The following is a 15174-nucleotide window of genomic DNA, read 5'->3' on the forward strand; positions in this document are numbered from 1 at the left end:
TGGCAAAAAAAATATATATATTGTACTTGAAACTAGTTTGTTGAACTGGTTTTGTTTGTTTTGCTCTGTGAAGAGTATTTCGGTAAAGCCTACCATATATCTCCACCATGTGGCTACACCAAATAGAACACTGCTGCCACAGATCAATGTGGAGCACATTTTAGCAGTGCGTTTCAGAAACCTTTTAAATGACCTTATTCGAAAGTAATTGCAAACGCCTGTATGCCACTATCACTGTATTGCATAAGGTTTGTAGAGAGCATTTAACCCCTCAGCAAAGGGTTGTGGTGGAAAGGAACACGATATAAAAGACGAACTAAACGACACAAGACAGGCAAAATAAACCAAAAAATCGGGGAACGTATATCGCTTGGGTGACGTGCCACGACGTTCTTTCCACTGGACGTGGGAGAGAAAGATGGAGGAGAGAGGCAGAAGGGAGACTCCGTCACTCCAGCCACATTTCCACAGGCTTTTGGAGAACTTGAGGAACTTCCAGAGTGTGTCACGCCGGAGCCAAGGGATTTTTGTGCAAAACAATGTGAATACCATGCTGTGGCTAAACGGGACTGCTTTTTCCACTGTCCCAGTGGTTTGTCACGACTGGCTGGAAGTCTGGGGACAGAAATAATGTCACATCCCTAGAGTAACACGGTTTGGAAAAACTGGAGCATTTTGGTAGGTGTAATTCAGCCGCTAGCAATCCCTGTTTGTGTCTTATGTTCCACAGGCAATTGTGGCTGCGCTGTTTCCTTACTCCAACACATTAGCATTGACTCGCGTCTTGCAGGGAAACTCAGCTGAAGTGTGTGTTTGTGTGTGCGCGTATGGTCTTGGTCTGGTTCCTGGCTGCAGCACAAAGGGCTGTTTATGCGGCATAGTGGATGTGTGTCAGAGAAACAGCCACAGGAAATGAGGGAAAAAAACTGACCCAACAGAGCAGACCTCAGTAAACGCAAACACTGGACCTCAACTGTGGACCTCAACACACCGCCCTTCCCCCGGCGGCACCCCCCCCCCCCCCCCCCCCCCAATCCAGCCACCGTGCTCAGTCAGAGCACATTCAAAAGATTCGAGACATCCACACTGTAAACCCCCACACTGAACTGACCAAGGACCAATTTGTCCCTCAAAGTTCTGAAGTGAGACTCAGTTACGCAATTTTAAGAGGAACAAATTACCCACACGTGCTCCCCAGCACGCAAGTGTGTGTGCGCGCGCGTGTGTGTGTGTGTGTGTGAGTGAGAGAGAGAGAGCGAGTAGGAGAGAGAGAGAGAGAGAGGGCAAGGAAAAGCAAACACTTATTATTACCTCAAAAGTCAGTTAAATGTGCCCCTATCCCCCTCCAAATTTCCTGTTCACATGGGTTTCATGAAAGGAAGATTGTTTCAAAGAGGCCAGTTTCACAAATGGCACTGTGTTCAGCAGACGTGTTTCTGTGCTCAGATATATTAATACCTGTTTCAGTGTTTAGTAGTAAAACGTTTCAGTGTTCAAAAAATACTCAGAAATACAGTGTTTCAGTGTTTGAGAATTAGTTCAACAGTCTCTGCATTTAGTAGCATTAATAATGTTTCAACGATCAAATACTGCTTGTGTTAAACAGTAGTTAAAGAGTGCTCAATAGTAATAGGATTATTTGGCATGATCCTTCAAATTTACTTGGCTTGTGCATGTGCTCTGGAGGGTACTGTGCAAGGAATGATTCACTTTTATTTTGTGAAGGAAGTCCTCTTTCAGGTCTACAATCCTCAGGGGTGGGGAGAGAATGATAGAGTAAAGCAGAAGGAGAACCAGCAAAGAATGACAACTCGAAGAAGTGGAATCGTGTACAGTACAGATTTCCGTGTTATTGTACTAATACTTTTAGGTTGGTGTAACACCACACACTCAGTTTTCTTCTGGCCTGTGGGGTTACAAATATTTTTAGTGGCCTTTTCACCCGAGAAAAGCTGCTGAGAACTCAGAGACACTTTTTCACCATGAAATGCTGGCTGGGGTCAGCTACACATTTGCACATGGAAAAGCTGATTTGAGATTAGCCACAGATTCACACCAAAGAAAAGTGGATGAGTGTGTGAAAATGATCAAAAATGTTCAGCACAGGAAAAAAATGTGTAAGATGTCTATATTTAAAAGAAGTGATCTGGACATCCCAGGATGTAGCAGGATTAGGACAGTGAATCCGCAGACCATCGCTATCTCAATATTTCCATCACACTGTGTCATGGTCTGTCTGGGGATGTTTGCGTGTTGTGAGAGAGAGAGAGAGAGAGAGTGTGTGTGCGTGTGTGTGTGTGTGTGTTGGGGGAAGGGGTTGGAATGCATTCTCCCCTGCCTGCACCTCAGCTGTAATGTTGGATTCAGGTGTCAAATTTCTGTCTCCTCATGTGACAGCATGGTAAACTACGGTGCTGAGTCTGCACACCCCTCTGTCTCTGTCCCTCAGAAACATCCACCCTCCCACAGGGCAATGGTCTCAAGGCCTGCATTCCCCACGGAAGGTCAACACACAAATACACACATACATTTGTATATATATATATATATATATATATATATACACACACACACACACACAGTACCTTATGCTCCCACCAGTATCTGTTACAGTGTGATGACATGATCAGACCCAGACACCACAGCTTGTTTACGCTTAGTAAGGGATTTCTGAGGCATTTGGGGTGATTCTGAAGGATGCTCAAGATTCTTCTCCAGTAGGGGTTAGTCTGGGGTTTCGGGATAGTGAGGGTCAGTTAGCATATATGTGTCTGTGTGTGTGTGTGTGTGTGAGACCTTTTGTTTCCAGCACACCTTCACAGTGCTCTGTCCAAGATGTGTGTCAGCAAGGCTGTCCTTACTGACCTCTGTGCTATTTCTCAGGCAGGAACACCCAACGAGGAGCTCCCAGCCAAACCAGGGATACAGTGGTTTCCCAGAAAGGAGGAACAAGGTAAGCTAGTTTTGCAGAGTTTCAGTACCAAAATCAATAATAATTCATGGATTGCATTTATGTATCTCAAAGAACTTTACAGTGAAACGGGGCTGATCCCCGCAACGAGTGCCAATGTGAATCGCCTACCTGGGTAACGCCATGGTAGCCATTTTGCAGGAGAACGCTCACCACACATCACTGGAGGTGAAGAATTTAGCCAGGTAAACTGGAGGATGTCCAGATTGAAAGAACATACAGAGAATTTGCCAGCCACATATTGGCCACTGCTCTTCAGGATTGCACATTTTTACGAAAAGTCAATACCCTAGTAAATATCCCATCTGTAAGGTGGTGTCTCCTTGAATGCAATATCCCCATCATTGCACTGGGTCAGTAGGTTTCTCTCTGGCTCATGCCATTCAAGTACTAAGCACGCACTCCCTTTACCACTAGCCATCTTGCAGAAGAAACTGATTGAATAGTATGGCCACTAGCAAATCAATGGCAAATCGATCGGAATCTGCATTGGATCTGAATCAATGCTGCTCTTAGTGGTTGTGGGTCCTCCAGTCCAACAATAAGGTACACATTATGGCATTAAGAGACTAAGGCTAACTCTTTGACAGCTATCCGTCACCTTGTCAGCAACATCTCCAGCCTGATCTATTGCCTTAGCCTGCATAGTCCCGAAAGCAACCCTTCCCTACCAAACTGGTGCAGTGCATGCACCCAGACATTCAATCTTCGCTCATTTGTGAGCAATTAAGTAATTAAGTGATCAGGGCTGATTGCTACTCAGAGGGTTTCATCGTTTTAACCCGATGTCCCGTAGCTACCGGGCTGTTTTTGGAGGGGGATAGCGCTGGACCACAACCCTGACTCCCGGAATGGAAAAGTACAGAGGCCATTAACATAATCTCACACACACTGGCACATACACACACAAGCGTGCACACATTACACCCACACACACACAAACAGACACATACAGTCTCTCTCTGTGTGTCAGGCCGTCTTGGGTAAACTGTGCTGGTGCCTGGGCAGTGTGAATAAAGGTGCTATTGTCAGGAGGCGGGTGGCGGGGCGGGAAAGGGAGGGGGGAGTAGTCTGGAGAGCGTATGAATGTTCTCTCAGTTCACTCTGACATCGCGCCCCCCTGCTTACTTTCACAGCACATTTAGAAGGTAGAACGGGGGGGGGTGAGGGGGGGGGGGGGGGGGGGCTGGAGAACTGGGCGGGGTGAAGACCAGCCAGTGATCTAATGGCAACAGCTGGGTTTCTCTGAGGTGTGTGGGTTTGGAAACGAGGGACGTTTGTGCGCCTCTGTCCGTCTCCTGAGTTGGAGTAGCAGGGGTCCCACTGAGCACCCGAAATTCCCCCGCACCTCCTCAGCCTCACACTGGACACCCAGGGGACGCGGCCCTGTCTGCCACTCTCTCGCCGTGTTTTTACTGTTGGTGGAATTTTAGGATTTTAGTGGGACGGACAAAGGAACAGCACATACATGCGCACACATATGCCCGCACACACACACACACTCAAGAGAGAAAGAAGAGGGGAAGAAGGATTCAGGAGAGAAAAGGATCTGAATGGATCTCCCTCTCTTCCATTCCACTGGTGTCTCTGTGGAGAATGATCGTCTGGACTCGATCCCTCTTCATCCTGCGGTAAGTGCTCTCCTCTCCCCCTCCCCTCCCTGCGACTGTACTGCTATTGTTCTGATAGTACTACTGTACTACTAGTGCCAATTCTACTAATATTGGTATTATACTTCTGCTGCTACTCCTGCTGCCCCTGGTGCTGTTTTTCTGCTGTCACTGCTACTGTGTGGCTACTGCTACTGCTATTTGTATTGGTGTTATACTACTGCTGCTGTTGGTATTGTGTTGCTCATACTGCTTGAACTTGTCCTTCTGATTACTGGTTGTCCTGGCAGTAGTAGCTGTGTCGGCGGCTGATCCCTGACAGTGAAGGTGGTATCCAGAGAACCACACACAGGAAGAAGGATTACAGTGCAAGGTGTGTGTGTGTATGTGTGATATGTAAACACACAGACACATGAAAGCTGAGCGGTCTGTGCTTTTGTATCATTAAACCAAGAAACATATCATTTCCGTGGTACGTATTTTCAGGTCCACAGATACTCTACTGCAGCATAATTATTACTTGTTTAATCAAACATGCAATCTTAATCTTGTTCATTCTTAGTAATAGTAAGCCAGATGAACCACAAATGTGTTCAGCTTCTGGACTTGTTTATGAACTAATCAAAATAAACAAAATAAACAAAATCTTAGCTCACATAACATTAATGTCGCACACATTTTAGAAGACCTATGCTGTTTGGTTGCTTGCCAGCTATCTGGCTGGCTAGTGCTACTGATAGTTTTCGTTATGATAAAAAAACATTTCCACCTAATGGTCATTGATGGTCATGAAGTTAAGTAGATAGAACTAGGCTGACCACCACACACACACAAACACACACACGCACACACAGGTGTGTCGATGTTATTATGATCACTATGATTTAACTTGTCGTTTTTCTGTTTACCCAGGAAGCGAAATGAGTCATCCGCGACAAAAACACGTTCCCGTGGTCGGCGCTTACGTGTAACATAGTAATGGAGCAATGATGGACAGTCTCGCCGAAAACCATCCCCTCTCACTCCCTCCTCTCAGAGCGGAGGGAACGTAGCCGGAGAGGACTGAAAGAGCAGGGGTACGCTTTGGCATGGGTGTTAGTGAAATGCCTCAGGGGCGTGTCAGTTTTCGATCAGCTCTGCTAAATTCGCCATTGGGACCCCTCTCCCTGCTGTCTCCCATTTTTGGCTACAGTTGGCCGTAGAGTCAGCCCAGAGTTAAGACAGTGCAGAAGTAGTACAATGAAGATGATAAAGTTTCCACAAAAGGAGGAATATCAACAATGTAGGTCAACCCCACTTTACATACATACTATGGTACCAAATGTATTCATGTAAAAAAGACAAACAAACATTATACGGCTTCAGGCAGCGCGTATTGAAAAATTACATACTGACCTTCAGTGGTGTATGCATAAAGTTACACAGTTTAGCAGTATATTAGACTACTTGTTTTATTTTAATACTTTACTTATGACATGTGCCCCTTCACGAGGGTTAAAATAGCTGACTTGTATTTTTGTTCTGTGAGGTGGGGGCATTGGGCGGGGGGGAAGGTGGGGGGGGGAGTCAGGGTGGAGGAGGGGGGTGTATAACACACAGGGGTGCGACTCACTCTCATTCCCTCTCCCAGCATAGAGGCACCAGGACACAGGGAGGGCGAACCTCACCAATCACCACACGCCAACCACACAGCAGTAAAGTCCAGAACACAAGGGTGAGTCAGTCTGTGTGCCCGTGTGTGTGTGTGTATGTGTCTGTCTGCAGTTTTTAGTCAATGTGTTTTTAGAGGAACTGTTTGTGTTCGTGGTTAGCGTATGTATACTGTCTGTGTTCAGTCAGCGTGTTAAGTTGTTCTTGTCTGAAATGAAAAATCTTCACATTTTCCACATAAAAGCCTATATTTACTTGAGTGCCTTGAAATATCTGATTATGATATTAACACCAGCCAGCAAGCATTTTAACTTCAGAGCCTGGTAACAGAAAACCACAGAATTTGAATTCAGCTTTGAATATCACATATAATTAGTATATTTGTCAATGTGCTTCTTTTAAATTAGGCAATGTTTTGTTTAATGCAGGAAATTATTTCAATAAGCAGATATAGCTGTGGTTTTGTTCTCTACACATATTTTTTGCCAAGATGCTTAGTTATTTTGTAAGATAGAGATATCGTTAGTTTCCTTGTGTCTAATTCATTGTCTAGTCATCCATAAATACACAAATGAAAGTCTATTCATCATTAGAGAAGGTCTGAAAAACCATGCACTGACGTGTGAGGTGTGTATATGTGTGTGTATGTGTGTGTCCGTGTGTGTCCAGCTCTCGTGGTGTCAGCGATGGGATCGTCCTCTTGGTGCTTGCTGTGTGTGCACATGTCTCTGTCTCCTGTGTCACGCCAGTGGTTTTACCCTATGGTAGGTTACGTCATGCTGTTCTACCACAGGGTAGAACCACGGACGGGATGTTGGGATGAGTCTCCATGACCCTGGGACTGGCCACACCACAGGGTCAAGGGTCAGGGATTTGTGCTCTCCGTCTGTCTACTGAGCGCTGGTATTGTTTGCTATGTGAGCTGTTGTGCATTGATATTGTTTGTAGTTGGTGACCTGGGAAGCAAAGCAAACTTTGCCTTTTAGAAGAGAGGACTATGTCATTTCATGTGTGAATTATGTTACCTGTTTAGGTAGAGAGCTTATTAGGAGATTGTTCAATTGTAATGATGGTTTGACATGTAATCAATAAATTTTCAGTTCACATGACGCAAATCCCTCTATGGACCACACCTGGCATGTTTTATTTCACTCTCTCCATCCCTCTTAACTCTCAACAACACTTGGCATTTGTTCATGATTCCTTCCCGCTTCTTTAGCCACTCCGATCATCTCTTCACCTCGTCTTCAGCACCACCTCCTCTTCAGTGTGAGTGTCTGAGAGCGGTGGGCGTAGTCACTGGAGTGTGGCTAACCCAGGGTACGAAGCTGTGGCGAGGGCAAATCCTGGCTACAAAGTCCATGCCCCTGACACCTATTTGCTTGGGTGCCACATGATTTAAAATTTAAAAAATCATAGACAAGAGTTTTAAATATATTTTTTATTGGTTAGGTCATCCAGCTACCTTACCTTTCAAATATTAACTTAAATTCCTTTAAATATATTCTTAAAAGAAAACAAATCTCTCCAAACAGTAAAACAACAAACAGTTATTATATTAATGATTAAATCAAATAAAAATATCAAGCACTTCCAATACATAAAAACCCTTCACTGACCCAGAATAAACAAAAAGGTACTCCCATCTTTCTTGTGTTCATGACTAAATGCAATTTAACAATCTAATGATGTATACAGCTTCAATACAATATTAGAGGACCAGATACAAATGCATCCATAATACGATTAATATAGTGATCATTGTCTCCTCTTCATTTTTTTATTCCAAACGGCAGCTTGTCTACAGTACAATCGAGGTTGTCTGGGAGGGGTGAGAGAGGAGGGGTGGGGGGTGATGTTTGGGCAGGGCAGGGGGGTCAGCCAGGGGTGAAGCCAAGCTGGCGCGAGGGTCTAAATGCCGAACGTGTTCTCCCCGCTGTACGCCACATACAAAAAGCCGTCCTCGTCCTTCTCTTTCTCATACAGCTGTCCCATCGTTAGGCTGCAGGGGGGGACAGTGAGCAATGGTGAGAGACTCACACTGCAAACTCTCTCAGTGTAAAAATCATCTCCATTTGTGAATATGCTCGTCTCTTCACCTTATCCCTCCATTCTGTCTCTCTGTGTCTCTTGCATAAGGATGGATGGAGAGGGACAATACTTATTTAGCCACTGGGTAGAAAGATTTTTGCTACCTCATAATACCATATCTAGTCACTATAGCAATATGACAATTTGAGCAAACATGTTATTTTTGTTGAATATTACTGAGTCAGAAATAAATATATTACATTATATATAAATATATTATATCACAGATATCTGTGATCATTTGAACTGTCTAAACTCCATGAAAGCATGCATACTTTTTCGGGTAGCATGAAATGACAGGGAAGCTACAGAGGCTTAAGTATAGAAGTAAAGTCAATGGAATGAAGAAAAAATCAGTTCTTGTGCACCAGAAACTGAAGGACACAGCCATTTAAGTAAAACTGAGACTTGACCACTGAGCACTTACCTGGACTGAGGGACGGTCTTGTCAACAAATAGGAAGATGGCCTTTTCAGAGGGCAGCTGGATCCTCTTCCTGATTATCCACATGAACTGGGCCACCGTGATGTCCGACGGAACCAAGTACTTCCGCTTGTCTATGTCCACGATCTGTGAGCCGGACACCTTTTCCACAATCACCTGGGTCACACAGGCAATGACATCAGCAAGTTAACACACACACACACACACACACACACTCAATCAAATACACACATGCACAAATGCACACACACACCCACACATGCGCATGCACATACATATACATGAATGGACACATAAAACAGAATACAAATACAAATGCTCACATGCATTCAAATACAGCAACATATTTGAATAAATACACACATGCATTCCAACACACAAACACAAAGACACATTTGAACATCCATACATGAAACACACATATACACACACAAAATACCAACACACCTAAATAACACACACAAGAATAACACACGTACCGGGACCCTGTCAGGGTATTTGTTGCGGATTTTGGCAGATTCCACACATCGGTGCTCTGCAGGAGAGAGAGAGAAAGATGGAAAGACATATGAAATAATGATGGAGCACTTGACTCTGCACCAGAGGGGAAGGCTATAAATTCTACATTTACAATTATTCCTTTGGCAGGTGCTCTTAGCCAGCGTGACTTACAATAAGTGCACTCAATAGGGGATAGGGTTAGGCAAGTCGCAGTATAGATTATCCTGAATCATTCCTGCCATCCTACACTGCTACTGTCCTGATGTAGGGTATCTTTTTATCATTCCCTGGTTATAACACCAATTGTATCAAGGGGACACAAAACCCTCAAAATGCAAAATAAGCATTGCTCTCTTCTCTTTCCAGGCCCCATAACACATTTTAAATACTGGAATGTTTATATACTATGGTACTCTTTTTTGGGGTGCATTTACAGAAATGTAAATGTAATGTCCTTCTTGGACAACAAGGATACACAAAGAATGAGCTACTTCTTATCTCTTTGTCCTTGTCGTGTGGCAGTCAGGAGATGACATATGTCATGTCACTGAACATGCCTTCTCAGTGTGTGAACCACTCTGTAGACATGGTAACCACAGATCAATCAAGATATCCAATATCATAGCTGTGTACTTTCATTTTGACGTCACATAACTCGCTCACTGTGTAGCTCTCTGTCCACCTTTCAATGTAGTTGCTAATTAGTTTTTTGTTAGCATGCATGTGTGACCGTGCATATATGTGACTAACGGATCTTATGTGGTCAGTGCTTTCACTATAATGCTCTACTGTGGTAAATCTACTGTGGTGGGTTTAGAAAACTGTTCTTGAATTCTAATCCCAGGCAGAAATGCCAATCTGCTGGTTGAACCTAACTAGAACACAACATTAATTTAACCGTGTAAATCAGCTAATAATAATTAATTATCGCTCATAAAGAATGTTTACGTCTCAACATTCTTTCACCTTCTGTGCTTCAGGGCATAAGTTCCTGTAAGTTCCTCTGTATCGAGACAACTGCCCCGTTTATATTGAACAATAACGTATTAAGGCTGCTCCACATCAGATCAATGTGAATAATGCTACCACTCTCTTTACATGTCCTCTTATATCTCAGATGCATTGTCCTCATATGGGTATGTTAATGTACAAACGGTAAACGCGAATATACGTCCCCGTTGGTGACCCCAATTTCAGGAGGTACAGGTGGCCAAAGCGTCAAATATCACAATACTATTCCACAGGAGCTCATACTACAGCAACAAAAATGTCGAAATGGACTTTGTTCGACATTTTGTTGGTGATACACCGCTGTCTTTGTTGTATTTCTTCGATTTTGGGGAGATACTTCAAGCCACTAAGGCAAACGTTAGCTTGCCACATTAAACGAAGGCCATACTTTGGCATTTTCCCATTAGGATCCTTAAAACATAATGGTGGAGACGAGTCTGCAAATCGATGGAAAACTGCATTAATCCAAGGACCCGGGTCGGAGGTCTAACGGAGAAAATGAAACAAATGAAAAGTCAATACTTTCCCTTTCTCCCCTCCACCTGCGGGTGCCTCCTTCCAGGGGCAGCTGAGATGTGGGACCACACAATAGCCGCACACAAAACCAAAACCCTGGTTTCTGTGGCCTATGGATATTTCTGGGTAATACAAACACGGCCCAATTTCACGTATGCCCTTTTTACCCAGTGGTCATTTCTGCGCATATTTTGTTCGTAATTACAGCTGCGTCTAAACAGAGGAAACGGTGACCCAGCATTTTGGTCAAGTTTCTTTCGACGTTTTGCTCAGCCGGGCTATGAATGCACTGTACATAATGGGCACATACAGGTGTCGTCTCGTTTTTTTCTCGATTTGCAACACTAACTGTTGAGGGAAAAACGCTAATGGCATCGTGTAAAATCATTTAGGTTCTAGAACAACCGATGTGAATTTGGCTGATCATCAACATTTAGCTACAGCTAATGTAAACATCCGGCTATACGGCTTCATAAACATACAATTACAAAAACATATAACTTGCTTTGTAGTATACTTGACAGCTTCCATTTCATTTTGACCCTTATACGGAAATGTCAACACGTCGCTAGCTGCTAGCATAGTGAAAAAAATGTTTTAAAAATAAGCTAAATAAAACCATGGCAAATCTGCGCATGTCATTCCCGATCGAGGCCTTGACATTGTAAAACAACACTGTAGATAACAATAGTCTTAAAATGAAAACTGAAAGCACTGACTATCGTAGCAGGCATTTCCATTTTGTGAGATATTAATTAAGCCCCTACCTAGAGAATGGTCCTCTTTAAACATCCATTTCATTTTTGCAGATTCCTCGAGCTATTACTTGATGCAGAAATATAATAAATAATAACTGAATATACAGGTTAGATTAATATGACGTCTTTGTTTAAAAATTCAAAAATGTTCAAAGTAAAACGACAACAATGTTGCAAAACAAGCGTCTGACATTCGAGTCCAACCCAAAGAGTTGATGTCACTCTTCGAGCGTACCAATTCTTCTACTGGAGGGGGAGACTGTAGTTAGCAACGAAAAGAAATACATGCTCGTATTCTGCGTGAATTTAAGAACAGAAATTTTCTGCAAGGGGAATGTATGATATATCGCATGATATATTATTTTTAAAAGTTTTAATTTTGATTTTCAAATTGTTTTAAGATACAATTTATGACGTGTTAAGTTGTACTGCGACCAAGTAAATCGACTGATCTACCTCTGTGGATGAGTTGCTAGCGGACTCAGAGAATGAGATTACCCCATACCAAACGTATAAATACCGTTCTGTCTGCGCAGCTGACATGCAACCCAGGGCCTTTGAAAATTAATGCTACGTAGATGCTGAGCATATTCTCAGACCTTTAGTGTATTTATCGGCTGGTATACAAGATCTAGTGAGTCGGTCGTCCCAGCTAGATAGTTTTAAAAATCTATGATTTTTTTTGCGCTGCATATGCACAAATCAATTGCCTGCCTTTGACCAAATTTATTTCAATGCATACTTTCGCCCTCATATCATATAGATTTATAATTTAAGCATGCGCATGTCATAGTTTTAAAAGCTAAGCTGTTCATGCCATACTGCAATTTTTAAAATGAGGGGGAAAAAACCCTCTGGCTCAAGCCACAAAATAGGTATTGTACATTAAATTTTTGCACATTTGTCTGTTATAAGGAATCTCTTTGATGGCTGATAGAAGAGCAATAGCGGCTGCAGCAAGCACACTCTGCCCTGCTCTGTGCTGCGGGCACATACTGGAAGTGATGTTTACAGAGCGCTGGACCGGAGAGAACAGCGAGGCAAGTGAAGGCACAGACAGCCCGGCGTCTCTCTTCCCTTCCGGAATGTGTCACTAAAAGGACCCGTCGGTGACTGTCTCGGGCCAGCGTTCCGTCTGCATATGTGCCACAGTCGGCTTGGCAGCGGTCTGTAAACATCGCCCTCAGCGAGCGCCAGCAGGACAGGCCACGGAATATGCTGCGGCCCCTGCTCTATCAGAGGCCTCTCTGTGCACAATAATTTAATGTTTAAATTCTGGGAAATGTGAGACACTCCTTGTTCACATTCAGAGTTTGCCTCTGCATTCCAGTTGCACATTCTGTCCAAAGGCTTTCCCAACTAAATAGTCAAGAATGGCCATTTATTATCTGTTAATCTGGTTATTAACCGTAACACGAACAATTTCATTCAAAATGGAAATGTCCGTTGTTTTAGTCACTGTTGGATCACTGGTTTACTACAGATAGTTAGTGTTAACCATGCTGTGATCTCTTCACTTCTCCTGCAGTTTAACTAGGCATTTGCATTGGAGACATGTGAGTCTAACTGACACTGCAGACAGATTCCAGTCTTGTTAATATATTCATATAGTTTATTTTTTTTCAGTCTCACCAATATAAGATCTCACAGTAATGGATGACGCTACTCTCGCTGTCAGACCTATTGGTAGACCATACACTTGCACCCGTTGCGATATGAAAGGTAATGAATCTTCTACCATGAAGCAAACCTCTTGCTATGAATATCTTAGCATTTTTGCATTTATCATTCTGCACTGTAAATACTGCATGGATAAATGATTTTTAGAATGTTCCCTTTTTGGTGATTTTAAAAGAGCTTAAACCCAGGCTCGCAAGTTGCTCAGTCACAAAGCAGCTCACTCTCAGTGCAGGTGTGCAGAGTGCAGCTCCAGGAATTGCAAGTTTAAGTCTGGCTGTGTCATTAGCTAACAATGAACAGGAGTCCACAGTGGCAGAAAATAACTGGGGCTATTCCCCTGAGGTGGGGTGGGTTATATAAACCAGGACCTCCTCATAATACTGTTCATCAGCACTCTCTCATGACTTGTCAGGCACCTCTCTGAGGTACCCAGATCAGGTCAGTGAGGGAGTTGTGCCTATACTCCCAATGGGCGTTTGCTTGGACGGCAGTGTAGCATAGTGGTAAGGAGCAGGGCTCGTAACCAAAAGGTTGCTGGTTCGACTCCTCACTTGAGCACCACCGTTACACCCTTGTGCAAGGCACCTACCCTAGAATTGCCTCAGTAAATATCCAGCTGTAAAAATGGATAACATATAAAAACTGTAATCATGTAAGTTGCTCTGGATAAGAACATATGCTAATTGATAATAATATAAATGTAACAATGCTCTCCTTCAGTGTCATGGCTGGTATTTGTCATGCTTCAGTGATCCTTTGTGAGCCGTAGAGGATGTGCCCTATTGTAGCCAGATGAATGGGATATAGAAACTATTATAAAAAAAAAATATTATTAAAAATATTATTATTTTCATTGTGAACAGATTTGATACACTGCCAGTCAAACAGCAATATTCTTAAATCTACCTTATTAAGCACAAAAATGGCAAATATTTCCAGTCAGGTTCTCTCAGAAGTGTATGCTGTATCTGACATGCACAAGTTAGTTAGTTAGTTGTGGTAGGGCTTGAATAGTGTTATGCTCACAGGTAGTCGTCTGGGAGTGTTGTTAGCCTAGTCTGACACTGTTGCTCATTCAGTCTGAGTGGCTACACATCTGTTCTTTTGTGCTGGAAGTCACTCTCGATAAGAGCGTCTGCTAAATGAATGTAATGTCTCTGCTCCCCCCTGCAGCCCCGTACCTTGTCTTCAGCAGTGTCCACTCCTGCCCCAGCCATTGCCCTGGAGACTCACTGCTGTTGGGCTTAGCCATGAGCGTGGTTATCAGCATTGAAAGTCCCCTGAATCTGCAGGCAGGGTTTGAGGACTAGGCTGTTCAAAAGCAGACTTCCTCCCTGTGGCTTGACACTTGATAAAATACTTTGCTGCCCCTGTCAAATCCTCAGACATATACAAAGTGCTCCAAAACTGAAATCTGACGGTAAATGAAAAGTTCTGCACCAGAGGCAGAAACGAATGAAAGATTTTGAATGCCAGTCAGGCAATCTTTGATTTGCCCACAGAGCTAATCCTGGTATTGCAAAGGTCACTGCAGCAGTTCTAAATATTGTTAGAGACTTTTAGTAACACTTTGCTTCCTCAGTCACATCTTTTAAATGGAAAAACTTTAATAATGAGTCATGTTTTGTGCATGGACAGTGTTGTCACAAATCACTGTATGTGCACATTCTGCAAATTTTGTATTTATTCAGTAAAAATCAATACAGTCAAGATGCCACCGATCCTTTTCATCATGGACACATTTTATTACTGTGTCTGCTAAGTCGCCCTGCTAAATGAGATATTTTCAGAAAGAAATCTCATTTGTGTTTCTAAATATTTGGCAACTGGTGTCTGTATAGCAAAAATCAAACAAACGAAACGTTTTGAAAGCATTTTACAGGTTGAAGACAGAATGGGGCAGTGGCATGAACTTCATTTTATCCATGCGTTCTGGGAACTC

General features: G+C 43.1%; 1 protein-coding gene across 1 annotated transcript; it reads right to left on the reverse strand.

Annotated features, from left to right (window-relative positions):
• Positions 1 to 7657: 7657 nt before the first annotated feature.
• Positions 7658 to 11770, reverse strand: gabarapl2 (GABA(A) receptor-associated protein like 2). The gene is made up of 4 exons (XM_036543768.1): positions 11562 to 11770; positions 9246 to 9301; positions 8750 to 8922; positions 7658 to 8233 (listed from the first exon to the last, which is right to left on the reverse strand). The coding sequence occupies exons 1-4, from the start codon at positions 11593 to 11595 to the stop codon at positions 8143 to 8145; spliced, it is 354 nt and encodes a 117-aa protein (XP_036399661.1). The 5' UTR covers positions 11596 to 11770; the 3' UTR covers positions 7658 to 8142.
• Between the last annotated feature and the right edge of the window lie 3404 nt (positions 11771 to 15174).

Source organism: Megalops cyprinoides, chromosome 13 (assembly GCF_013368585.1).
Source record: "Megalops cyprinoides isolate fMegCyp1 chromosome 13, fMegCyp1.pri, whole genome shotgun sequence".
Lineage (NCBI taxonomy): Eukaryota > Metazoa > Chordata > Actinopteri > Elopiformes > Megalopidae > Megalops > Megalops cyprinoides.

What these genes read in the sequence shown, in the direction of transcription:
- gabarapl2 (XM_036543768.1), bottom strand. Translation starts at nt 11,595, where the DNA reads ATGAAATGGATGTTTAAAGAGGACCATTCTCTAG. An exon ending in TAAAGAGGACCATTCTCTAG is followed by an intron (nt 9,302 to 11,561) that starts GTAGGGGCTTAA and finishes TCTCTCCTGCAG; the next exon opens with AGCACCGATGTGTGGAATCT. An exon ending in AATACCCTGACAGGGTCCCG is followed by an intron (nt 8,923 to 9,245) that starts GTACGTGTGTTA and finishes TGTGTGACCCAG; the next exon opens with GTGATTGTGGAAAAGGTGTC.